This window comes from Budorcas taxicolor, chromosome 3, assembly GCF_023091745.1.
Source record: "Budorcas taxicolor isolate Tak-1 chromosome 3, Takin1.1, whole genome shotgun sequence".
In the NCBI taxonomy this organism is placed as follows: Eukaryota; Metazoa; Chordata; class Mammalia; order Artiodactyla; family Bovidae; genus Budorcas; species Budorcas taxicolor.
In genome coordinates this window covers 17,024,014-17,048,902 of record NC_068912.1, presented here as the reverse complement: position 1 = coordinate 17,048,902, position 24,889 = coordinate 17,024,014, and the positions used below count along the sequence as shown (strand labels likewise).

At 55.6% G+C, this 24,889-nt stretch overlaps 2 protein-coding genes across 2 annotated transcripts in view; both read left to right on the top strand.

Annotated features, from left to right (window-relative positions):
- The window catches only part of INTS3 (integrator complex subunit 3), a 39,428-nt gene extending 20,841 nt beyond the window's left edge, over positions 1 to 18,587 (top strand). Inside the window, exons 7-30 of the mRNA XM_052636734.1 lie at positions 452 to 596; positions 2,126 to 2,255; positions 3,534 to 3,631; positions 4,776 to 4,967; positions 5,884 to 5,971; positions 6,451 to 6,530; positions 6,988 to 7,079; positions 7,418 to 7,524; positions 8,266 to 8,385; positions 8,721 to 8,850; positions 9,261 to 9,315; positions 9,513 to 9,616; positions 10,152 to 10,196; positions 10,415 to 10,534; positions 12,339 to 12,492; positions 13,478 to 13,546; positions 14,376 to 14,451; positions 14,938 to 15,051; positions 15,410 to 15,458; positions 16,472 to 16,639; positions 16,959 to 17,059; positions 17,184 to 17,256; positions 17,462 to 17,618; positions 17,731 to 18,587. Coding sequence (XP_052492694.1) covers positions 452 to 596; positions 2,126 to 2,255; positions 3,534 to 3,631; positions 4,776 to 4,967; positions 5,884 to 5,971; positions 6,451 to 6,530; positions 6,988 to 7,079; positions 7,418 to 7,524; positions 8,266 to 8,385; positions 8,721 to 8,850; positions 9,261 to 9,315; positions 9,513 to 9,616; positions 10,152 to 10,196; positions 10,415 to 10,534; positions 12,339 to 12,492; positions 13,478 to 13,546; positions 14,376 to 14,451; positions 14,938 to 15,051; positions 15,410 to 15,458; positions 16,472 to 16,639; positions 16,959 to 17,059; positions 17,184 to 17,256; positions 17,462 to 17,618; positions 17,731 to 17,808 — 2,545 coding nt within the window. The 3' untranslated portion in view covers positions 17,809 to 18,587. The remainder of the gene's footprint in view (positions 1 to 451; positions 597 to 2,125; positions 2,256 to 3,533; positions 3,632 to 4,775; positions 4,968 to 5,883; positions 5,972 to 6,450; positions 6,531 to 6,987; positions 7,080 to 7,417; positions 7,525 to 8,265; positions 8,386 to 8,720; positions 8,851 to 9,260; positions 9,316 to 9,512; positions 9,617 to 10,151; positions 10,197 to 10,414; positions 10,535 to 12,338; positions 12,493 to 13,477; positions 13,547 to 14,375; positions 14,452 to 14,937; positions 15,052 to 15,409; positions 15,459 to 16,471; positions 16,640 to 16,958; positions 17,060 to 17,183; positions 17,257 to 17,461; positions 17,619 to 17,730) is intronic.
- Positions 18,588 to 20,023: 1,436 nt separating this feature from the next.
- On the top strand, positions 20,024 to 24,558 carry SLC27A3 (solute carrier family 27 member 3). The gene is made up of 10 exons (XM_052637944.1): positions 20,024 to 20,720; positions 21,080 to 21,289; positions 21,618 to 21,776; positions 22,336 to 22,460; positions 22,737 to 22,931; positions 23,042 to 23,132; positions 23,220 to 23,418; positions 23,649 to 23,746; positions 23,872 to 24,002; positions 24,322 to 24,558. Exons 1-10 carry the CDS (start codon positions 20,075 to 20,077, stop codon positions 24,496 to 24,498), a joined length of 2,031 nt encoding a protein of 676 aa, XP_052493904.1. The 5' UTR covers positions 20,024 to 20,074; the 3' UTR covers positions 24,499 to 24,558.
- Positions 24,559 to 24,889: the final 331 nt, after the last annotated feature.

Genomic DNA, 24,889 nt, shown 5'->3' with positions numbered 1-24,889 from the left:
AGAAGGAAATGGCAACCCACTCCAGTGTTCTTGCCTGGAGAATCCCAGGGACGAGGGAGCCTGGTGGGCTGCCGTCTCTGGGGTCGCCCAGAGTTGGACACGACTGAGGCGACTTAGCAGCAGCAGCAGCAGGCACTCCATTATGTTTGAATGACTGAGTCAACAAACTTATTTTATTAGAAGTTAAGTACTTACGTGGTAGAGATTGCTTTCATTTAGCACTTATCTTTATTGGGCACCTGGTAGAGTGAGAGGAAATTGTCCCCACCTTAGCCGGTTAACAGTCCAAGATAGATAACGACAGCACGAGCGAGCGATTGAGGAACCAGAAACCTACTCCTGTGCTAATCATCAGACATTTCCGAGGCACTGGAGCCAGGCGTGGGGGTGCGTTGGGTGGGTCTAGATGGAGCACAGGTGCCCATGTCTTCCGCGTCTTCCCTCCCTGCAGGGAGTGGGTCCTGAAGAGCAGCATCCTCATCGCCATGGCTGTTTACACATACCTCCGCCTCATCGTCGACCACCACGGGACCGCCCAGCTCCAGGCCCTGAGGCAGAAGGAGGTGGACTTCTGCATCTCACTGCTTCGGGAGCGGGTGAGGACAAAAAGCCCGTAGGAAAGTGAGACCCAGAAAGGGCCACCTCTTGTCAGTTCTCTGGTGACCTGGGGCCAGAGATGTGGTGGAGATATGAAGGTGGTTCAAGGCCTGTTGATTTTTCATCACTGTGAGACAGATGAGGATAGCAGGGTGGAGAAATCAGTGTGGAGCAGCCCTAGTTCTTCTGATGGCAGAAGATGAGCTGGTTGGATGGCATCACTGATTCCATGGACACGCACTTGGGGTGAACTGTGGGAGATGGTGAGGGACAGGAAGGCCTGATTTGCTGCAGTCCGTGCAGTCGCAAAGAGCTGGACACGACTTAGGGACGAAACAACAACAAAGCCGCAGTTACTGGAGTGCTGTTGGTTACGCTGGCATCCCGGGGCTTCCCTGGTCAGCTTTGTGGGCGCTGTCGCACAGCACCTCACAGACAGAAGCTGTCTTGTGTTTCCACTGTTGCGTTATCCCCGCCCACCCCCTGCCTGCTGGGGTAACTGCAGTGGTCAGGTGGGATAGTGAGTTGTCCGCTGTCAGATCTCCCAGGAGAGACAGCTCCTAGAGTTAAAGCTATCTAATGCAGTAGCCACTTGCCACCTGTCACAATGGAAGCTAAAATTAATTGATATTAGGGACTTCCCCGGCAGGCCAGTGGTTTGGACTCTGTGCTCCCGGTGCAGGAGTCATGGGTTCAGTCCCTGGTTGGGGAACTGGGGCCGCACATGCTGCACAGTGTGGCCGGGAAAAAAAAAATTAACACACATTGTAATTAGATAAAAATTATAAATTCAGTTCCTTAGTTGACAATGGCACCCCACTCCAGTACTCTTGCCTAGAAAATCCCATGGATGGAGGAGCCTGGTAGGGCGCAGTCTATGGGGTCGCTAAGAGTCAGACACGACTGAGCGACTTCACTTTCACTTTTCACTTTCATACTTTGGAGAAGGAAACGGCAGCCCACTCCAGTGTTCTTGCCTGGAGAATCCCAGGGACTGTGGGCTGCCGTCTATGGGGTCACACAGAGTCGGACACGACTGAAGTGACTTAGCAGCAGCAGCAGTTGAATTAGATACGTTTCAAGTGCTCATTTGCCACATGGGGCAAATGGGTATCCTTTTGGATAGCACAACTAGAGGTCATGTCATTACCACAGAAAGTTCTTTTGGACCAAGCAAGTTCTGGGGTAAGGTGTCCGGGGCTCAACGTACCAGCTCTAGCCTTTTGGAATGTTTGTGTCCCTTGACCTGGACTGAAACCATTCTGAGAGGAGAGGGCCACACATTAACGTGGCAGCAGCAGGGCTTCAGCAGTTTTCAGTAACCTCTCCTCCTCGACTTCGGCCCCCAACTTCAGCTCTCTTTCCCTTGAACAGCTTGGAGCCAATCCTTTGGTTCCAGAAAAAATTGTGTAATCCATTCGACCCCTTTCCTCCCCTCCCTGGAACATATTGCTCCTTCCTCCCTGCAGCAGGTAGACAGTTCTTGTTTTTATTCTCTTTCCCATCTCCCACCACCCACCCCGTCTAGTTCATGGAATGTTTGATGATTGGCCGAGACCTCGTCAGACTGCTTCAGAATGTTGCCAGGATACCAGAATTTGAACTGCTTTGGAAAGATATTATCCATAACCCTCAGGCCTTGAGTCCTCAGTTCACAGGTAAGTAAGGGTTGGGGCATCCTGTCCTTGAGAGGTCAATCGAGAGGGCAGAAGTGGGTGGATAGGAGAGGCTTTGGCAGTCAGGTTTAAGAAGCTTGGGACTGGGCAAGCTCTGCCGGGGACAGCTGGATGTGGGAACGGCAGGAGTACACAGAACCATTCATGTTCCCAGACAGTCCCTATGTGGCAGGCTCTTGCTGTCTGTCTTTTAAGAAAAAGTGAGATAGAGAACTGTGATCCTCCTCCTCCTCCTGTCCCACCAATTCTTGGGCTCAAGAGGTGAGCCGATGACCAGTTTCCAGCTTCACTGAATGTCAGGAGTGTCAGAGGTCAGCTTGTGAGACTGACTCAGCAGAGGCACTGGAATTTGTCCTGTAAGCGAAGGCTCCTCCCCAGGAACCGTGATGCCTCTGAATTCCAAGGATCCAGCGTAGCCAAAATCCTCTGTGGGGGAGGAAGCGTGTCTGTGCGCCTCCCCCAACGAGGCCCTTCTCATCTCCCTTTTGCCTTCCCAGGATCCTTAAGGTCTAAACAATGACTGTACAGCTTTGTTCCCAACCTGTCCCAACACGCATATGTGTGTGATATGTGCACATGTGCCCACGTAAATGAGTGTAACAGTCTAGGACTGGGAAGTCAGGAAAGAGGAGAAGCAAGCTCTGGTTCTACGTTATATTGTACTGTTCTTTTATGAAAACAGGTACTGAGTTGTTTTAAGTGCCTGCTTTGTGCTAGGCTCGTGTATGTTAACTCATTTAATACCCAGAACTCCCCTGTAAGATGGATATTTTACTTTCCATATTTATAGATGAAGAAAATGAGGTTCAAGGTGATTAAGTAATTTGCCCAAGGCCACACAGCTAGTAAGTGTCTGAAGCAGGATTTGGATCTAGGTCTGTCTGACTCCACAGCTCGTGCTTATGCCGCAAAACCACACTGGTCCCAGGACCCAGTGGTGGGACCATCAGGAGCAGAAAGGGAGGCTAGGGTGTCCCAAAATGTTCCCTAACTTTCCCTAATGTTGCCAGCTGGAATATGTGAGTAGGGGACTGTGGACTGCCAGTAGAAGAAAAGAACGAATACATCTGGGTCCTGGGGATGCTGGGTGGATGGAGCAGATCATTCGGATGCTGGTTAGAGCCCCTCTTGCTCGTGTCTTGGAATTTCCCCAAGAGCAAGACCACTGGCCATCGGAGCCTGGCCCAGGTGGCCCACCTGCCTTCTGCTCCTTCCGGTCATCAGTCTTCTCTTTGCTCTTTCCTTCCATACTTGGTTCAGGCATCCTACAGCTTCTTCAGTCAAGAACATCTCGAAAATTCCTAGCGTGTCGTCTGACCCCAGACATGGAGACTAAGCTCCTCTTCATGACATCCCGGGTAAGCTAACGCGCTTCAGCAGGAGGGGAAGCTGCAGGTGCTGGCTGGACTTCTGCCTTCAGCCTGCAGATGTCTGGAGGAGGGCCAGCCAAGTGTGCGACTGGGCATAGAGCTAAGGATTGGGGATACAGTGTTGAGAAAGACACAACAGTCCCAGTTCCTACAAAGCTTTCAGTCTGTCTAAAGCAGTCATTAAACCAATACTTGTATACAAATAATGTAATTTACCATTGTGAAATGTGCTATAAAAGAGTAGAGTGTTCATTCTGTGAAACTCATGGTTCCTCTGTGTGCACCATGACCTCTCAGGAAGAGAGCTACAGCCTTTTGGTTTCCAAACGTGGCTGAATTATGACAGCATTGCTTGAGGAGCGTGTTAAAATACACCTTCCCGGACCTTACTCTCCCAGAGAATCTGACTGTGGCATCTGTATTTTTAACCCACTTTCCAGGCAGCAGCTTCTGTGCAGCTAGTCTGGCGTTAAGGAGCCACTGCTCTAGCCAGCTTTCAGTTTCCCAAGCCATCCAGGAGAACTGTCTAGATCTGGGCTGTCCCAGGTGGTAGCCACTAGCCACATGTTGCAATTTAAATTAGTTACAATTAAATAAAATTTAAAGTCCAATACCTCAGTTTGAGCAGCTACATTTTAGGAGCTCAGTAGGCACCACTGTTGCTGAATGTTCTGTTGGACTATGTTGATTTAGTTTTTGTTTTTGTGTTGTTTTTTTTTTAACCTTTCTTGTCTCTATTTTGGTTGAATTGGGAATAGAAGAGGAAACCTAGGTCTTCCCCTTTGGAAGGGTTGCTATTTGTACCCACTTAGACTCCACTTAGGGGAAGGACTTGGCTGGAAGAAGGTTTGGAGAATCTCTGTGTTTTAGATAATGATCCTGTTAGGTCATTCAGCCTAGGAAAGTTTTCAGTCAGTGCTGAGTAGACAGCATTCTTTTTAAATCGAGGAAGAGTTAAATCAGGATGTCTTCCCAAAGGCAGAGAGACTTGAGAGACAATAGGAATTAATGACTAAGTCGTGGGAAGAAATTGAGGTCTAGGTCAAACCGAGAGTTGAAAGGTGCTCATTTCCCTCTGTCCAGAGATCCCACCCTCCCTTCCTAGCTCTTTCTAACGTTTCCTTCCCCCAAGGTGCGGTTTGGTCAACAAAAGCGATACCAGGATTGGTTCCAGCGCCAGTACCTGTCAACCCCAGACAGTCAGTCTCTGCGCTGTGACCTCATTCGCTACATCTGTGGAGTTGTCCACCCTTCCAATGAAGTGCTGAGTTCAGATATCTTGCCCCGATGGGCCATCATTGGCTGGCTGCTGACCACGTGCACGGTGAGGGGCAGAGGCTACAGAGTGGTGACCCTCTCTCCCTCGTGTCCCACACCTCCATGCTTCCTCCTGACTCTCTGGGCCACCTGACCCCGAAGGGCCCCTTTTCACTCTCTTCCTCCTGAGTATCTCAGCCTTTGCCCTGCCTCCCTTCATATCTCCAGAAGTTTACTCACACTTTCATTTCCCATGTGAGTTTAGGGTTGAACAGTTTCATCTGAACCTTTACTGCCAGTATCCAGGCCTGGGTTTCTCAGGCATCCCTGTCTTTCCTGTTAGCTTCCAGAAACCATGTATGATTATTCCCCTGAAGTGTTCCTGACTCACATTCAGGTCTTGTGTTCCTTACACCCTTACCTCCGGGCCTTTTGGCGTCCACTCTGGATAGTTCCCTTCTCCCATCAGGGTGAATCCACACCAGAGCCATGTCCCTCCCAGCGTTTCCTCTCTGTGCCTGGGGTGGGAAACCGTTCTCTGGCATCTAGCTGCCCTCTGACCTCTCCTGACAGGGTTCCCCCTCCCCTGTCTGACTGGGTCCTTGGAATGTGCTGATTCAGATAGAACAGCAAGCTATGCCTAAGGGTCTTCCCTTCAGGAATGTGCCTGGGGAGCTCAACACAGGAAGCTGAGGAGCTAGTCTGAGTGTCTTAGCTCGGGGGTGATCAGGGGACCCCCAGGCCGAGGTGTTCTCCTTGTGGGATCAAGAACCCAGACCAATCCCCAGCCCCTTGGTTGGTGAGACCTTATACACAGATTTGGGTGTCTTAACCCCCGGGGTGGTTCCACCCTGACTCACTAGAAACTTAATTTCGTGGATGGAGCAGTTATGTGGGCCCTAGAATCTGCCTTGGGCTTCTGCAGGGAAGGGAGCTGGTTGATGAAATTAGCCTCTTTTTTTCTCCTTTTTTTTTTTTCCCAGTCAAATGTCGCTGCCTCTAATGCCAAGCTGGCTTTGTTTTACGACTGGCTGTTCTTTAGCCCAGACAAGGATAGCATTATGAACATAGGTATGTGACCAAGCCCAGGCAGCGCCACTCCCCAGCCCCCAGCGCTGCTGCCTGGTCTCCGTGGTAGTGGCCGTAAATGTCAGGGCAGCGTGGTGTGGAGGCAGCTTATCTGCAGCAGTTCCGTTGTTCCTCACCCGTGCTCCCTTGACCTAGAAGGAAGATTGCTTTGATGAGGCTGAGCGACCATTCCACCCCCTTCACCCCATAGCCTGACGTTCGGGCTTTGAGTGGGGAGGGCCAGGCAGAGGAAGAGCCTGTGCTATCTCCTGCCACCTCCCTCTTCCAAGCTGAATGCTGGGACGGGAAGGGAGATGAGGGCTGTGAGCTGCTGTGGTGGAGTGTCTGCTCTTGGGTCTGCTCAGCAGAACTAGAGGGGGCGGGAAAGACATAGCTTTCCCTGGAGCCATTTGTATATATTGATAGCTTATTTTATGGGGACTCTCTGATGTGGGGGGACCCTTTAATTCCACACTCTCCAGAACCAGCCATCCTGGTCATGCATCACTCCATGAAGCCCCACCCAGCCATCACTGCCACACTCCTGGACTTCATGTGCCGTGTAAGTGCCACAGCCCTTTTTTCTCCCCATGTCCGCCCAGCAGAGTTAAATGTGTGTCCTTCTAACCTTGGCAGTCAGTGAATAGGTCTTCCCGGTGCCCCTTGACTGTGGGAGCAGAACTGGGTCCTGGTCATGGGTCCTTGTCCCAAGTTAGTGAAGCTTCTCTCCCACATTCCCCCTGTCTCCAGTTGGATCTTTCCATGTGTCCATGGGGTTTCTTAGCCTCAGGGATGATGACTTCAGGTAAAATCCCATCTCCTGGAGGAGCACCCAGGTTGAGTAAGAGTTTCCCATTTTAACAGCGCAGGACAATCAGGAACATTCCAGTCCTTTCTGCAGCCATACCTCCCAGTGTTTCCCGAATGGAACCAAAGCTGCCTTTTAGATCTAGTTCAGCAGAACAGTCTGGATGGAAGGTCCTGCCCTGTGCTTATTTTCCGCTCCTCTTCCCTTCCAGATCATTCCCAACTTCTATCCCCCGCTGGAGGGCCACGTGCGGCAGGGTGTCTTTTCCTCGCTCAATCACATTGTGGAGAAACGGGTTCTGGCGTAAGCACTTCATGTGTCTGAGGGGCAGGGAAACCAGATCTTTTCTCCTTTCACTTGGTCAGCTTGGCCAGATATTGCTCTCCCACTGCCAACCCTTTCCCTTGAGACGTATAGAACATACTGGCTCTCCCACAGGCTGCTAGGCATACGTCCTCTTGCCTCTTAGAGGACCTTCTCTCTTGCAGAGGGATTCAGATGCCTTCCCTGTGCCCCAGTGACCCTCCCCAGGGAGTATTGCCCAGTTGTACCGTTGGGCTTAGACTTATTTATTGTTTAGTTCCACGTAGCGTTAGAAGTGAGGAACTCTGATACTGACCTTCATTCATGTTCCCCATTAGGCATTTGGCTCCCCTCTTTGACAACCCTAAATTGGATAAGGAGCTGCGGGCAATGCTAAGGGAGAAGTTTCCTGAGTTCTGCAGCTCGCCCAGCCCACCTGTGGAAGGTATAGACCCGCCCAGGCCATCCCCGATTTCAGAAGAGGGAGGGAGACATCCAGGCTGCTCGGACTAGAACCCTGGTCTAGGGTGTCGTGTGCTCCATGTCTGTGACTCTCCAGTTCAGTTTCTCTTGCCCAGTTTTTTCCTTTATTCATTTTTATGTTGTCTTCCTTATGTTGTCACCCTTTATGATGTCTTCTCCGTCTTATCTGCTTTTCACTGACATCCCTTGCTCTTTTAACTCCTCTTTTTTTTTTTACTGACCTCTCCTCAGTAGGTGGAAGGCCTTCATGGAATGTATGTTTATCTCACTTTAGCTTTGTCCATATTCTTTCTTCCCAGCCCCAGGCCCTGTCCTCTGATGAGAGGTCGTCATGTTGGGTCGCAAATCTTGCTTCCAATTCTAGGCAGCTCCCGTTCCTTTTTTGTTTTGGGGTAAGGGCTTAAGCTAGGCAGAGCTTTCCAACTTGGTTCTAAGTTAAAGAGCACTTGGGACTGTGCCTGATCTTATCTCCTGGCTGACCCTCAGCTGAGCGTAGCGGCGTCAGGGTCTGTGCTGCTCTCATTGCTGGGAAAATCCCCCCCAAAAGCCCTGGAGGGTGGAGGACAAGATGCCTGTCCTTTCAAGGTCCATGTTCCATTTAGGCCATGAGCTCCTTATCCTCCCACTTACCCTTTTGTCTCCCTTTCCCAAGAGCATGGGACACAGGAGGCCATCAAATGTCTTGTCTTTCTTTACTTCCAAGTCAAAATTGAGGAGCCAGTTTCCATGGAGATGGACAACCACATGTCAGACAAGGATGAGAGTTGCTATGACAATGCAGAGGCAGCCTTCAGTGACGATGAGGAGGATCTTAACAGCAAAGGTAGTCCAGGCTTATGTCAGTCCTAGGAGGGCTAGCTGGCAGAAGCAGACTGTCTGCCCTCTCTGTGCCTCTGAGTTAGTTTTGTTATCAGTGTTCCTGGATGAGACTCCAGAACTTGACACTGAAGCAGGAGGGAAAAAAGGACAAGTGGTCCCTGTCTTTTCTTGCTTCCTGAGGCTAGAACATGCCACACTCAGGGAAGTGCTTCAGGCACTCAGTAGCTCTGAGTGAATGGTGCACACCCAGCTCGGGTCAGGGGGCCCAGACTGTTAGGGGGCTCTCTGTGCTTCTCATGTCTGGGCCGAGTAACTCCTTTCCTAAATCACTCCCTTCAGGGAAGAAGAGAGAGTTTCGCTTCCACCCGATCAAGGAGACAGTGGTGGAGGAACCAGTTGATATTACCCCTTATCTTGACCAGCTGGATGAGTCCCTGAGGGACAAGGTGCTCCAGCTCCAGAAGGGGAGGTGGGTGCCCGCCCTGGGTGTCTGCCTGGTATTTGGTGGGTGGCAGACTGGTAGGTTTGGAAGGGTTCTGGTGGGGGTGTGTGGAGAGGTGACTAAAGCTGCACAGGAGATGCCTTCTACAATTTAGGTTGCGGGGTCTGGGCTGGGAGCGGGCAGCCTTGTTTCGCAGCATGCCAGACCCTCACTCCAAGGTTCTGAGTAGAAGAGCCTCCGGGACCGAAGCATTACTGTGGGGATCCCCCTTTCTTGGGCCTCTGCCCAGGGGGCCCTCACCACAGCCCGGATTCCCACAGAGGTCCTGTGTTTTGTCTGTGTGCACGCGAGTGTGCTTGTGCACACATTCCAGGTGTGTGTCCCGCACTCTGCTCTCCTCCGTGTCCCTGAGATCTCCTCTCCCTTCTGCTCTGTAGTGACACAGAGGCCCAGTGTGAGGTCATGCAGGAAATCGTGGACCAGGTCCTGGAGGTGAGGAGGAAGCAGCCCAGCCCAGAGCCCCCCAGGCAGCTGACTCCCAGCTTCCCCTCCTCCGGATGGGTCCCTTCTGCTGGGGGTGGGGCCTGCTGATCCTGGAGCTGGAAGCAGATGAGCTCAGAGGCTCTGGGTAGTGGGGACAGTGAGGCTGGGTCTGGGTGGTGACAGTCTCTCCTCTTCTCACCACCCAGGAAGACTTTGACTCAGAGCAGCTGTCTGTCCTCGCTTCCTGCCTACAGGAGCTCTTCAAGGGCCACTTCCGAGGGGAGGTGCTGCCCGAGGAGATCACTGAGGAGTAAGGCTCATCCTTTCGGGCCCTTCCCACCCCCACCCCCACCCCAGCCTCAGGAAGCTAGCGGTACGCTCTTAAGGCCTGAGTCTAAGAGGCACCTTGCTTGGGGCTTGAGGAAGATCATCTCCTCATTTGTTTTTCTTCTCACACGTACTGAAGCACTTAAACGAGGGTTTATTTTGCCTGCTGAACACCAAGCATCCTGGGTCAGTGGACTTGCCAACCCTCCCTGCATGTCCTGCCCTGCTGCTGCACCCAGCAGCCCCAAGTCTTTGCTGCTTCAGGTGGGATTGGACCCTTGCCTGGGACTCCCTGAAGGGCAGGAGTCTCACTTACAGTGACATCAACCAGACTGCTTCCATGTTAGGCCCCTGGTTTCTCTGTGAGCCAGCCTCTGGGGCAGCAGGAAGTTCCATGCTCGTTAAGAAAGGAGCAGGCTGGCATCTGGCCTCAAGCTGGTCCTCCATACTAGCTGGCTGTAGCGCACCTTTCCTCCCCTGTCCTGCATGGACTCTCATATATCACCTTCGTCTTGTAGGTCCCTGGAGGAGTCTGTGGGGAAGCCTCTCTACCTAATATTTAGGTAAGCCTCTCTGTCTGATGTTTAGGTCTCGCTGTAGGAGACGCTGCCCTCTCCACCGTCCCTGTCAGCACGCTTATGCTTCTGTCCTGGGGCAATGAGGCTGGTTCTCCAGAAAGGAGGGGTGTGCAGTGGGCACAGGCAGCCATGCCCCCCGGCAGTGCCGCAGGAGAGTCTGCCCCAGGTGAAGCTTTCCTCTGTGCTCCCGTCTCCCACTCCAGGAACCTGTGTCAGATGCAAGAAGACAACAGCAGCTTCTCTCTGCTTCTGGACCTTCTCTCTGAGCTATATCAAAAGCAGCCCAAGATTGGCTACCACCTGCTGTACTACCTAAGGGCCAGGTGGGTGTGGTCCCGTGTAAGGTGTCAGGAAGCATCCTGGAGAGTGTCTCTCCTATCATGCCCGACACCCCAGCCCCCTTGGTTGTCATCACCAGAGCTCTGTGTGTGTGTGTGTGTGTAACAGTTTTAAAGTGTACAATTCAGTGATTTTAGTATATTCATAAAGATATGTAACTATTGCTACTGTCTAATTTAGAATGTTTTCATCACCCCAAAAAGAAACCGCATCCCTGTCAGCAGCCACTGTCCCATTCTCCCTCTCACCCAGCCCGTGTGACACTGATCTGCTTTTCTGCCTCTGTAGGTTTACTTATTCTGGATAGTCATATAAATGGAATCATACAGTGTCTGATCTTTCATGACTGACTGTTTTCACTTAGCCCAGTGTTTTCGGGGTTTATTCCACTGTAATGTGTGTCTGTACTTCATTCTTTCTTATGACCAAATAATCCAGTTTATGGACATCACCGCGATTTATGTACCCATTCACCTGCTGATGGTCATTTGGGTCGTTCCCATTTTTTTGTCTGTTGTGACTAGAGCCGCTGTGAACACTCACGTACAGATTTTTGCACGGACAGATGTTTCCAGTTTTCCCGAGTATATCCCTAGAAGTAGCATTGCTGCGTCCAGCGGTAACTGTTTTTACATCTGTGAGAATTGCCAGACTGCTCTCCAAAGTGACGCGAGCACTTTGTTTCCACCAGCATCGTGTGAGAGTTCTGATCTCTCCACGTGCTCCCCAACAGTTGTTGGGTTTCGCGTACAGCCAGCCTCATGGTCGTGAAGCGGCATCTCATCCTTGCTTTGATTTGTGTCTCCCTGACGGCAAATGATGCTGAGCATTTTTTCATGTGCTTATTGGCCATTTGCATTTTCTTTGGGAAAAAACTCTGTTTCAATCTCTGTTTTGCAATTGGGTATTTATCTTTTTCTTGTGGATTTTTAAGAGTTCTTCAGATATTCTATATAGATGTTTTCTTATCAAATACATGGTTTGTAAACATTTTTTCCTATTCTGTAGGTTGTCTGTTCACTTTCCTGATGGTATCTTTTCAAACACAAAAGTGTTCAATGTTGATCAAGTCCTGTTTTTTTTGTTTTTTCTTTTGTCATTTGTGATTTACTCCTGTAAGAGTTATATAATTTCAATTCTTACATTTAGTCCTGTGACCCATTTTGAGTGAAGTCTTTTGCATATGGTGTGAGGTAGGTATCTGTGGAGAAGGCGGTGGCACCCCACTCCAGTACTCTTGCCTGGAGAATCCCATGGATGGAGGAGCCTGGTGGGCTACAGTCCACGGGGTCTCGAAGAGTCAGACATGACTGAGCAACTTCACTTTCACTCTTCACTTTTCATGCATTGGAGAAGGAAATGGCAACCCACTCCAGTGTTCTTGGCTGGAGAATCCCAGGGACGGGGGAGCCTGGTGGGCTGCCGTCTATGGGGTCGCACAGAGTCGGACACGACGGAAGCGACTTAGCAGCAGCAGGTACGTGTAGGTATTATTGCCCTCGTTGCTTAGAGCCCAAAGCTTTCTCTAACGTGATATGAGCCCTACCAGGTAGTAACTTCACTGATTGTGGTTTGAGCCCTGTCTGGAACATGGGGGAGAGTTGGGGAGAAAGAGGAGTGTCTCCTGATTTCCATAGTCGCCAAGTCTCTGGGGAAGGCCAGGGCGGGCCATGAGACACGTGAGCCCAGGGCATCCAGGGCAGCAAAGGGATTCTAGAGTGGGGGTCTACTTAGGGCTTGTTCGAAGCCAGGGTCAGGCTGCTGGCTGAGGCCCGCCTGGTCTTGCAGCAAAGCCGCCGCCGGGAAGATGAACCTGTACGAGTCATTTGCCCAGGCCACCCAGCTGGGCGACCTGCACACCTGCTTAATGATGGACATGAAGGCCTGCCAGGAGGATGACGTGCGACTGCTCTGCCACCTCACACCCTCCATCTACACAGAGGTCAGCACCTCGATCTGTGTCCCTGGGACGGCACGGCAGTGCTGGTGGGCTCGGGAGACCGCATCATCCCGTTGCACACAGCCCTCACCCTCCTCTCCCCTTCGCTGCTGGCCTCAGCAGGCCCCTTCTCCCACACCACAGCCGTCCCCTCCTGCCTCTTTCCATTATGTTGAAAAATGTCTAAAACCCACAGAATTCTTGTCCTGTGAGCTGGGTCTGGGCCTGTCCACTTGTCCCCTCTGCTTTGGCCCCATCCTCTGGACTCCGGACAGACAGGGCTCGCAGCCAGATCCGTGTTCACATATTCAAGCTCTCTGGCCGTCGGATGGCCCTTCCAGTTCTCTCTGATTTCTTTCAAGACCAGGGCCTCTGTAGTGGAGACTCAGCTCCCATTTCCCTTGTTTACTAACAAGTCTCTAGGAATTGGGACCTAGGAGGAGATAACAGCTCTTTTTCCTCCACTTGGTGAGAGTTCCCAGGAACAGGGAAATCAGGGCACAGGTTGTGGGCATCACAGGAGAAAGTGTGATGCCAGCCAAACACCCAAGGGAGGAAGGGTGCTCATGCCCAGCACCCCTCCCCTCTCCAGAAGGGGCCCTGCGCACCGCACACCCCGCACCCTCCCCAAACACACACTGGATTTCTTTGCTGCCAGAGATGCAAATGCTAATTCTGTTGTCGCTTCATGCAGAACTAACATCATGTCCAGTCCCATTCAGCTCTCGCTTTGTCTCTAGGTAGCTCCCCATTCCTTTCCTTACACACTCATACTCACTGTGTGGACGCACACATTTAAAACCTTGGATTCCTTAAGGATTAAATTCCCAGCCTCAGCTACTGGGTCTTTGTTTAGAGATTTATGTCAGGACCCCACGTCTGGCTATCCCAGCATGCCCTCAGTGTGTAGGGAGTGGGGATGGGCTGTGAGGGGAAAGCTGAGGGGTGCACTTTGGACTTCTGCCTTTCTTTCCCTCTTTTCCTCCAGTTTCCAGATGAGACCTTGCGGAGCGGGGAGCTGCTCAACATGATCGTGGCTGTTATTGACTCAGCACAGGTGAACACAGAGCTGTCATCCCAAGAGGCCTGGGGACATGGGGCCCTGCTCCCCGCCCCCTGTCTGCAGAGAGGGGTCCTGCTCACAGGCGCCCTGCTCCTGGCAGCCGCTGTGTGTACCTTCGGCCCCAGGGGCTGGGAAGGAATGTGGAGCCCCAGGGCGGCAGGCTGGGTATAGGCCAGTCCTACTTGGAGTTCCCCTTATGCTTGGGGCATGCTTTGGGGGCACTCCTGTTCTTCAGGGAAACCCAGGGGACTGTTTTTCAGCTCTCTGTTGGTCTTCCTCTTGGCTCAGAACAAAAATGGTCAGACCACTTCTAGTTGACCTTTCACGCATACGTCCCTACGAGCCTGTAGCTTGGCTTGTGGTCCCTTCTCAGTCCTAAACTGGGGTCCCATTTCTGCTCTGCCCCACAAGAGCCCTCCTACCTGTGCTTCTCTCCTCCCCACACCTGTAATCCAGCCTCCCATGGCCCTTACCCCCTCAGCACAGGCTGGGATGGATCAGGGGCCCAGGCTACATCCAAGCAGAGAAGTTGCCTCTTCTCACTCTGCCATCAGGACATAAGGGATGGCTTTTTGTAACAGTTTTTGCTCCGAACAGGGGGGTCTGGTTCCCACTGAAGCCAGTTGCTCCTTTGCCAGTCCCCTCAGTCCTTCAGAGTCCCGGTGTCCATCGTGTGCCCTTTCCTTCCCATTCCTTTATGACGGGTTTCATTCACTTCCTCTGATTTTTTTTCCTGAATGAGCTCTTCTGCTTCTCCTTCCATACTAGCTTCCTGGCCTCTTCTAAAACCAATGGTTTCTGCCTTCTTCCTCATCCCCTTTAGCTTCAGGAGCTGGTCTGCCACGTGATGATGGGGAACCTGGTCATGTTTCGAAAAGACTCAGTCCTCAATATACTCAGTAAGCGTGCCAACAAGCCCTGAGGTTCCCTGGGAGATGAGAGGGGTGGCAGCCCTGTGTACTTGTTCAGTTTCTCAGTTGTGTCCAACTCTTTGCGACCCGATGAACTGCAGCATGCCAAGCTTCCCTGTCCTTCACTATCTCCCAGAGGTTGTTGTGTACTTTCTAGTAACAGGAAAGCTGGCTCTGGAGCTGAGAATGAGGTAGAAGGTCCTTCCAGCCTGCCATGGGCCTTTGGCAGTATCTGTTTGGATCTGTTTTTTGGCTCTATAAAAGTTCCTTGACCTTCTAGCCTCAGGGTGATGAGAATACAGAAGCTACATGAAGGCTTTGGAAGTGTGCTTTGCAAAGGGAAAGTACCTGTGGTCTTAGGATCGCTGTTCCCACTCCTGTGGCACCCTTGTGTGAGGTGCCGATAGTCAGTGGGTTGGCCTTCTATGTGTGTGTGTGACAGAATATGAATACGCGTGTCTCTTCTCTACTCAGTCCAGAGCTTGGACTGGGAAACCTTTGAGCAGTACTGTGCCTGGCAGCTCTTCCTGGCCCACAACATCCCCCTGGAGACCATCATCCCCATCCTGCAGCACCTCAAGTACAAGGGTGAGTAGGGTCGTGGGCGGCAAGTGTTACTGGGGAGGAGAGGACACTCCAGGGATTGGGCCCCCGGGCTTCTTTTTAGATCACCCAGATCCACAGCTCCCCTTCCCACCAGAGTGCCAAGTGCGGAAAGGCAGGCCCCCATCAGTCACTTCTGCTCCTTAGGCGTGTCCTGCAGGCCCCTCCGAGCCAGGTGCTGAACTGGGCTCAGGTGGCGTGGGACTGGGGGTCGCTCTTCCTGGTTTCTTGTTGAAGATTATCTTTACTCCCGCCAGTAGCTGCAGTTGGGGGATGGGAGGGGTGCCAGAGTTTCTTTCCGGAATTTTGCGCTCCTCTGAGCAGCCTCTGCCCTCCCCTGTAGAGCACCCAGAGGCCCTGTCCTGTCTGCTGCTTCAGCTCCGAAGAGAGAAGTGAGTTCTGCCCCCGCCCTGGGGGCTCTTTGGTCCCCACTCTGCACACACCAAGAGGCGCTGTCACAAAAGGGCTCCTGTCCTGCCCCTTGGCTGCCGTGGTTTTTCCTGTTGTTGACATCTGCTTATTCCGCCCTTCCCCCAAAGTGATTTACAAATAAGCAGGTCCCCTGGGATCTGGGCTTCCTCTGGACTTTACCCCGCTGCCCACCAGGAGCTGCCCTCAGAGGTGGGGACCGGACATCCCTGTTTCCTGCTGCCGCAGCAGTTCTGACCCCCGGTGGCTCCTGCTCCCCTCCCCCTCGCCCCTGAGGCCACCGCGAGGCCAGTCCTAGAGGAGGAAGGGCCAGAGTGGAGGAGCCACACACCGTCCCTTCCCTCACCCTGCAGCGCGGGCGGCTGAACGGGCGGGGCGTAGAGGGAGACCCTCCCTCTGCCACAGGCACTGTTCCAAAACCCCAGGTGAATGGGGCAGCAGCTGTGCACCTTTTCCTTCCCACCTTCTCGCTCTCCTTCCACCTTTTCTCTCTTGGCTGAGAGACTGGAAGTGGCACAGAGCTTCCTACAGGAAGTGGGAAAGGTGGAGGGCTGCATGTCCCTTCCTTGGGCTCGATACCAGGGTGGCCCGCTGCTCCAGCGAGGCAGGGCACAGGCAGCACTCACGCCCCACAGGCTTGTCCTTTTGCCTCCCCGGCCACTTCCTGACTGCTTTGGGCAGCGTGGGGAGATTCAGTGGGGCTCCTTCCCAGCACACACACGCACCTCTGCTGCCACAGAAGCTGAGAAGTCTTGCTTCTTGTCTCCTGGCTTCCACAGAGGATGAAACCAGACAGTCCTTGGCCCAAAGAGAAGAGGGAGAAGGATGTGAGAGTAGAAAGCTACCGCAAGTCTGGGGTGGGACAGGGGTAGGGAGGCCAGGGTTCTGGGGAAAAGTCCATGAGAGAGCGCCAGGGGTTCCTGTGGTCAGCTGTGTGAGCCAGGGGCCCCTGCCCGCACCCCTCTCTTCCCCCCAGGCCCAGCGAGGAGATGGTGAAGATGGTGCTGAGCCGGCCCTGCCACCCTGACGACCAGTTCACCACCAGCATCCTGAGGCACTGGTGCATGAAGCATGACGAGCTGCTGGCTGAGCATATCAAGTCCCTGCTCATCAAGAACAACAGCCTCCCGCGCAAGAGGCAGAGGTGGGACCCTCCACGCGCCCACAGGCCGGCAGCAGGGCAGTCCAGTTTGGTCCCGGCCTGGCTTGCGGGCGACACCTAGTGGTGTGAAGCAGCCTGGCGTGCAGGACCACTGTGGCCCCTTCGCCTCTTTTTCTTGTGCCCCGTCTTTGGTCGCTGTTCTCAGCACACCTCCATTACCCTGCCCGGCCCCTCCCAGTCCTGCCCTCCCTTTCTCTGTAGGGGCTGCCTCTGTCCTAAGGAGGAACCCCAGTGGAGGGGCTGTCCATGCTTCTGGAGCCCGCACCCCAAGCTCAGACTCACTCTCCTGACTTCCCTGCAGCCTGAGGAGTTCCAGCAGCAAGCTGGCCCAGCTGACTCTGGAGCAGATCTTGGAGCACCTGGACAATCTGCGTCTCAACCTGACCAACACCAAGCAGAACTGTACGCTTCCCCGCCCTCTCCCGCGTGCGTGGCGCTGCCCCAACTCAGACCATCTGTGGATCCGGGTGGGGCAGCTCTCAGAAACCTCACTGCTCCCCTTCCCTGCTCTCCTTTCTCCCTCTAGTTTTCAGCCAGACCCCAATTCTGCAGGCTCTGCAGCACGTCCAGGCGAGCTGTGACGAAGCTCACAAGATGAAGTGAGGCTCCTTGCACCTGTGGCCTTGAGGAGGAGTGGGAGAGGGCTTGGGCGAGGGTGGCCTGCTGGGGACACAGACTTAGTCTCCGGAAAGACCAGGTGCTTGAAAACAAATAACAGACCCTGGCGTGAGGGCAGAGACAAGGGTGGGAGCATGGCCCTGGGGTCAGGACGCCCACCCTCCGAGCGCTCCTTCTCCCCCTCAGGTTCAGCGATCTCTTCTCCCTGGCGGAGGAATATGAGGACTCTTCCACCAAGCCACCCAAGAGCCGGCGAAAAGCCGCTCTGTCCAGCCCCCGAAGTCGAAAGAATGCCACCCAGCCGCCCAACGCTGAGGAGGAGTCTGGCTCCAGCAGTGCCTCGGTGAGACCCCTGGCCGGGCATGCCACGCACGGATGCAGGGAGAGGCCGGGTGCGGGCGGAGCTGGGCCTGGCAGCTGCCCCTGCTAGCGACTCTTCCTCCTCTCTCTCCCAGGAGGAAGAAGACACAAAACCGAAGCCCACCAAGCGGAAACGGAAAGGGTCCTCTGCAGTGGGGTCTGACAGTGACTGAGGCCCTGTTCCCCGTCCACCCCAAGTTGGACTGCCCTCCCCTCCTTGGTGAATCAGAGGTTAACAGAGGCTGGGGAGATCGTAGGGGAAGCAGCCTGTCCCCATCCCAGAGCTCACCCGGGGAGAAGGACGAGCTGCCTCCTGGAGCTCAGCCCTCTCGAGAAGCTGCCATGCAGCCCCAGCCCCACCCCCTCCTCTCTGGGGCCCACAGCCCCAGCACTGCTGCTCCCCCTGAAACTCCCACTGAAGCCAGAGACTGTGCGAAGCCTGGACTGTGGAGGAAGTCCTCGCCCCCTCCCCCAGCCTCCCCAAAAGCTATTTCAATAGAGGAGAGAAATGGCCGAGGGGCAGCTGGCCACAGAGGCTAGGATGAGAGTAAAAACTGTGTGCGCGCCCTTCCCCGCTCCCCTGTCGGGTCTTGATCTGCTCTGAACAGGCATTTTATAGTTGCTCTCTGTACATCGGTGTGAAATGAGCATTTAATCTGTGATGTGCTCACATCGCCTTTTCCTCTCCGAGGGCCAGATGCCACAGGTGTTCAGAAAGGAATCTGAGAGGGAGGCCACAGCCCCACCCGGGGTGCCCTGGAGGCTTGTGCTGACCCAAAGTCGGCACCTCACCTCACGCTGGGCCAGAGCCCTGGGAGCCCCAGAGACATGTTCCACAGAACTGTCAAATGGCCCCATTTCCTTAGATCTGTCTTTTCTTTTTCTTTTTTTGGCAGAGATAATCGCATTTTAAAAGTTGTTTTTAAATGACAATAAAACAAGCCAGAACCTCTTCTGTGCCAGAGTTGCTGCCCACATTTACCCTGTGCATGTACCAGTGGTCTTGATTTAATTGGCACCCTTCCCCTTCTCTCTCCCTGCCTGCCCCCTTCTTGTCCAGAGCAGGAGGGAGTTGGCTTTAACCCCCACATCCTTCTTGCTGCTGCTGGCTGTGCAGGCCAGGCGCTGACCTGTCCAGGCAGAAATCGATGCTGTACCATCTCCCAGAAGCCTGTCTGTCCTCATCCATCTCATGAAACTAAAGGCTTCCAGAAACTTCCAGAATGCTAGTGTTACATTGGTGGTGTAGTGGTGAGCATAGCTGCCTTCTAGAAGCTAGTGTGTCATACTCTAATGCTTACCAGCTACTGCAGGACCACCTGCTTGGGCTGGGGTTGCTAATATGTGTGCCTGGTGTAGAGAGTTCAGATACCTGAGAGAAGGAACCCTCTTACTGTCTAGCCACTTGCCCATCCGTGTGTACCATCAGAAGAGCTCCTTGGCTCTGCTTTTGTTCCGCTGCTGTCCTGGGAGCTTGAGTGGCAGGCTGAAGAGAAAGGAGTGAAGTCTGGGCTGACTGCAGACAGCTCCTCCTGTTAAGCCGGCAAATTTGTCTTTTACAGAATGCAGGTTTCCCCATCCCTCAAAGCTGCTGCTCCTTCCTTTGAAAGCTTAAACTGCCGGAGGCCTCTTTTCCTTCCTCTCTCTAGTTCCCCTGTTTCCTCTGCCCCAATAAAAACCAGGATGGAAAGCCTTCGCTGGCTAGCCCCAATTATTGTCCCTTTGCCCAAAGGGAGGGGCCTCTGCCTCCATGGGGTCTCTGCCTCCGTGGCCCCTCCAGAAATCTGGCTGGCTGGGCCCCCACCTCTCCCCTACTTCACTCTCGGCCCCCACCCATCTCCTGGGGTTGCTGCCGCTGGCGGCTGGAGGGAGGGCATGGGTCTGGCCTCTGGCCGACGTGCCATGCCGCAACTTGCAGCACCATGTGGGCAGGAGGCCGAGTCCTTCAGGCTCCTGGGAGAGTAGTGCCACCCTGCCGTCGTCCGGTGACAATGAGAGGAACAGGGGAACGATGGACTTGGCTCTTAGTGCTCTGGCGCTCTGACCGGGGGTCCAAAGTCCAGCCAGACGTCTAGACTGTCCTAGAGAAAACCTTGAAACAGACCCAACCCGACCCTGGGGTTTAGAGAAGGCTTGAGCGCCGCCCAGGAGCTGGTAGGGTGCGGGCCGCGAGGTCCGGGAGGGAGCGCGCCTGGGGCGGAGCGTAGCTCTGGGAAGGGCCAGGCTGCGGGGCCGCCCCCCACTAGCACTCCTCCTGGGCCTCCGCTCTTCGCCCGTGGGGAGGGGGGCTGGGTGGGAAGGGGCGTATGCCAGCGCGCGCGCTCCCGGGAAGGAGAGATCTGAGCACTAGACCAGCGGCCCCAGTTTGTCGGAAGGGAGTATCGGGCCTGTCTGCGAGCTGCTGAGGCCAGACCAGGCCGAGCGGAGGAAGCGGGCACCATGGCCCCTCTCCTGCTGCTACCCCTGCTGCTGCTGCTGCTGCTGCCGCTGCTGCCACTGCGCCTGTGGTCGCAGTTGCGCTGGCTCGCGGCAGACTTGGCCTTCACGATGCGCGCCCTACGCTGCAAACGGGCCCTTCGAGCGCGCGCCCTGGCCGCGGCTGCCGCCGACCCAGAAGGTCCCGAGGGGGGCTGCAGCCTGGCCTGGCGCCTCGCGCAGCTGGCCCGGCAGCGCCCGGCGCACACCTTTCTCATTCACGGCGCGCAGCGCTTTAGCTACGCGGAGGCCGAGCGCCACAGCAACCGGGCTGCGCGCGCCTTTTTGCGCGCGCGAGGCTGGGACGGGGGACTCGGCGGCGGCGGCACGGGGGGCGCCGGGGAAGGCGAGCGGGCGGCGCACTGCGCGAGAGACCAGGCGGCCGGAAGCGGCGCGGCGCGGGCGGTGCGGGAAGGGGACGGCGCGGCCCCTCTGGCACCTGGGGCCACCGTGGCGCTGCTGCTCCCCGCCTGCCCAGAGTTCCTGTGGCTCTGGTTCGGGCTGGCCAAGGCCGGCCTGCGCACGGCCTTTGTGCCCACCGCTCTGCGCCGGGGTCCCCTACAGCACTGCCTCCGCAGCTGCGGCGCCCGCGCGCTCGTGCTGGCGCCAGGTAAGGACCGAGCGCCCGACAGGCGGGGGCGGGGCCAGCCACGGAAAGGGGCGTGCCGAGGGCCGAGCCGGAGTGGGCTGGGGAGGAGGCCGCACTCTCCAAGGGGTTCCGAAGCGGCGCGGAGAAGAGTTCTTCGGGCTTGTGACGGGAGGCTGCTGGGCCTCTCTCTGGTTTCCCAAAGATTTCCCAAGACTTGGGCTCCAGGTCCCAGGCCCATGATGGGACGTCGGTTCTGTCCTCTTCAGCCTTCCTTCCTCGGGAACTGTGCGAGTCGGGGGTGGGGGCACAAATGGGGTAAAGTGTGGGGAGGCTTCCGGGTCGGGTAGAACTGCGGGGCTGTGTTTTCCCTCCCCGTCCAGAATTCTTGGAGTCCTTGGAGCCTGACCTGCCGGCCCTGAGAGGCATGGGGCTTCACCTGTGGGCTGTGGGCTCTGACACCCGTCCTGCTGGAATCAGCGATTTTCTGGCCGAGGCCTCAGCTGAAGTGGATGGGCCAGTGCCCGGGTACCTGTCTGCCCCCCAGAACATGACGGACACGTGCCTGTATATCTTCACCTCCGGCACCACGGGTGAGGATATTCCCCTCCCAGAATCTAAAGCCAAGGAAGGCAGGGGCCTGGGAACAGGAACTATGACCTCCTTAGTTCCTAGGCCCCTCCTCCACAGCCCCCAAAGAGAAGGGTGATCCCAGGGCCAGTATCCCCTACCTCAGCAGTCCTCCCACGCCTCTTCATTTCTCCACTTCCCTGAACGTCCCTCATTTCTGGGACATCCCGGCCTGCCTTCTCAGTTTCAGCCTTGCCTCTGCCTCTTGCTGTGGGAAACCCAGCGGGGGCAAAGAGGGAGACAAGGCTTGGGTTCAGACCCTTCCCTGACCTCCCCCACCCCCACCCCCAGGCCTCCCCAAGGCTGCTCGGATCAGTCACCTGAAGGTCCTGCAGTGCCAGGGGTTCTACCAGCTGTGCGGTGCCCACCAGGAGGATGTGATCTACCTCGCCCTCCCACTGTACCACATGTCCGGCTCCCTGCTGGGCATCGTGGGATGCTTGGGCATTGGTCAGTCTCCCCCACCGCAACCCCTCATTCAGCCCCGTGGCAAGTGTTTATGCCAGCAAACCTCTAAGTACCTACTGTGGTGTGCTCACCTGGGGATGCTTCCTGGGCCCTTCAGGGTAGACAATGGAGAGGAAGGAGGCTGGGTCTCCTCTCCAGGAGCTCCTGGTTCAATGGAGAAGCATCACCTGCACAGACTTACAGGCTGAGCAACCAGGGGGGCACGCAGTTCACGGAACTCCAGGCTCCAAAGGCCAGGGGATGGGAGGGCTGTGGAGGCCAGGAAGGGGCAAATGGAGAAGAGGGTTGGGACCTGGGGGCAGGGTTCAGAGAGTGGACTGCGTGAGGATGAAAGTGGGGACAGGGCACTAACCTCCCTAAATTACAGGTGGAAAGGACGAGGGCCAGCTTGGCCTGTGGCGAGTATGAATGTCACAGCCTGGTGTTTCAGGGAATTACACTATAGTGAAGGCTGGTGTCTGGGAAGAAGGGAGTCAGGACCCCACGCCCCCTCCAGCTATAAGCTCGCCTTCCTTCCTCCTCTCCCCCCCGATCCTGGCAGGGGCCACAGTGGTGCTGAAGTCCAGGTTCTCGGCCGGCCAGTTCTGGGAGGACTGCCAGCAGCACAGCGTGACGGTGTTCCAGTACATCGGGGAGTTGTGCCGGTATCTCGTCAACCAGCCCCCGGTGCGTGGGCGCAGGTCCCGGGCAGAGCCACGGCAGCAGGGAGGTGGGCAGTTGGCAGGGGCCACTGAGACCGTTGTCTGAGAGTCAGAGAGAGGAAGCAAAAAGAAGAAAATGGAAGGGGGAGAAGGAGCCTGGGCGCTCGGACCCGGATGCTTAGGGCACCTGAAGGTGGTCGCAGTGAAGGGCGTCGAGGAGAACGGGAAACAGGGCTCCAGCCCGGGGAGCTGGCCGGCATCCGGAGGCTGAAGCTCCTGCTGCTCTCCCCACCTGTCTCAGAACAAGGCAGAACGTGGACATAAGGTCCGACTGGTGGTGGGAAGTGGGCTGCGGCCGGACACCTGGGAGCGCTTTGTGCGGCGCTTCGGGCCCCTGCAGGTGCTGGAGACATACGGGCTGACTGAGGGCAACGTGGCCACTTTCAACTACACCGGACAGCAGGGTGCTGTGGGGCGCGCCTCCTGGCTCTACAAGGTGAGTTGCAGGAGGAAGCCAGGAAATCTGGGGGACAGTCGGGGGGGTGGTTAGTGGGGAGGGGCTCATGGACCGGAAGTGACCCAGTCCCTGGGTCTCCCTTCCCCCAGCATGTCTTCCCCTTCTCTTTGATTCGCTATGATGTCGCCACAGGGGAGCCAGTTCGGGACACCCAGGGGCACTGTGTGGCCACGTCTCCAGGTTTGTGTCCAGGTGGGGTGGGTGGGGGTGGTGTACATGGAGAATGGCGTGGGAGGCGGCCACCCCTGACCCCGGTGGCTCTGCCAGGTGAGCCAGGCCTGCTGGTGGCCCCTGTGAGCCAGCAGTCGCCATTCCTGGGCTATGCTGGGGGGCCAGAGCTGGCCCGGGGAAAGCTGCTGAAGCACGTCTTCCGGCCTGGGGATGTTTTCTTCAACACCGGGGACCTGTTAGTCTGCGACAACCAGGGCTTTCTTCGCTTCCATGATCGTACCGGAGATACTTTCAGGTACCTGCTCCTCACTTTCTGATTCTTCTCCTGGGCATCTGAATCTCTGGGACCCAAACCCTCTAAACCTCTACTGTGCACCAACCCAGCTTCTCACCTAATCTCTCCTCTCCAGCCTCCAACTTCTTCCCCGAGACCATCTGGCACCTCACCCTCATCCCAGCCTCTTTGTCTCCCCACCAAGCTCAGGAGGCCCTGCCCCCTGACTCCCAGTTTCCCATCTCTGGCAGGTGGAAGGGGGAGAATGTGGCCACCACCGAGGTGGCCGAGGCCTTGGAGGCCCTGGACTTTCTTCAGGAGGTGAACGTCTACGGAGTCACTGTGCCAGGTGCCCAGGCAGTAGGGAGGGGCACCAGGCCCACCATGTGGAAGTGGTGGTACATCAGGTACAGGGAGCAGAGGGCCTCGTGGGGGTCAGCTCCCACAGCTGACCCTGCCCCCCACACCCACCAGGGCATGAAGGCCGGGCTGGGATGGCAGCCCTGGCTCTCCGTCCCCCCCACTCTTTGGACCTTGTGCAGCTCTATGCCCATGTTTCTGAGAACTTGCCACCTTATGCCCGGCCTCGATTCCTAAGGCTCCAGGTAAGCAGCCACCCCTGCTCTGACCCTTTACCTCACCCTGTATATCTGCAGCAGTCACTGGCTCCCAAACCCCACTAGAGGACCCCCATGTAACATACTCTGTGAAGAGAAAAAGCAGTGCCTGCCCAGACACGTGCTTTTCACCCCCACTTCGTCCTTCAGGCCTGGCCCCTTCCCTTCCCTGTCACCCCCTCCTCTAAACCTGGGCCTCATCTCCTCTTTCCCCAGACCTACCCCTCCACAAAACTCAGGCAGTTCCCCCGAACCACTGGGGCAGAATCCCCCTTACTTCAGCCTCCTCTGGCCTCCCCTTCCCCAGGAGTCCCTGGCCACCACAGAGACCTTCAAGCAGCAGAAGGTTCGGATGGCAAAAGAGGGCTTTGACCCAAGCGTGCTGTCCGACCCGCTCTACATTCTGGACCAGGCCAGGGGCGCCTACCTGCCGCTCACGCCTGCCCGGTACAGCGCCCTCCTGGCCGGGGACCTTCGCATCTGAGCGCCCCCACGCCAGCACACTCGACAGGGGGGCCCTGTGGGCTGGGGAACTGCTGTTAGGGATCTTTTCTATACCAGATTTGTAACCTTTATTTTGTAATAAACATGACCAGAGCTCCTCCGGCTCTGTCTTTCTGCTCTACAGTGTCCGCTTTCCCGTCTGTTTGTGGAACTGCTTTTCTCACTGACATTTTCTCCCAGTCGGAGCCGCAGGCGCTCCTGCCCGGACTCTGGGCCTGAGCTCAGTGTCTGGACCTCAGTGTTTTTCCTCTCAGATGACCCCGGGTGATCCTTGTCCCTGGAAAACCCCTGATGACTGATGTCTGTGCTGTGGGTATTCTGTCCCAGTTTCACTCCCTGAGCGTGGGGCCCCCACTGCTTCCTCTGGGGAG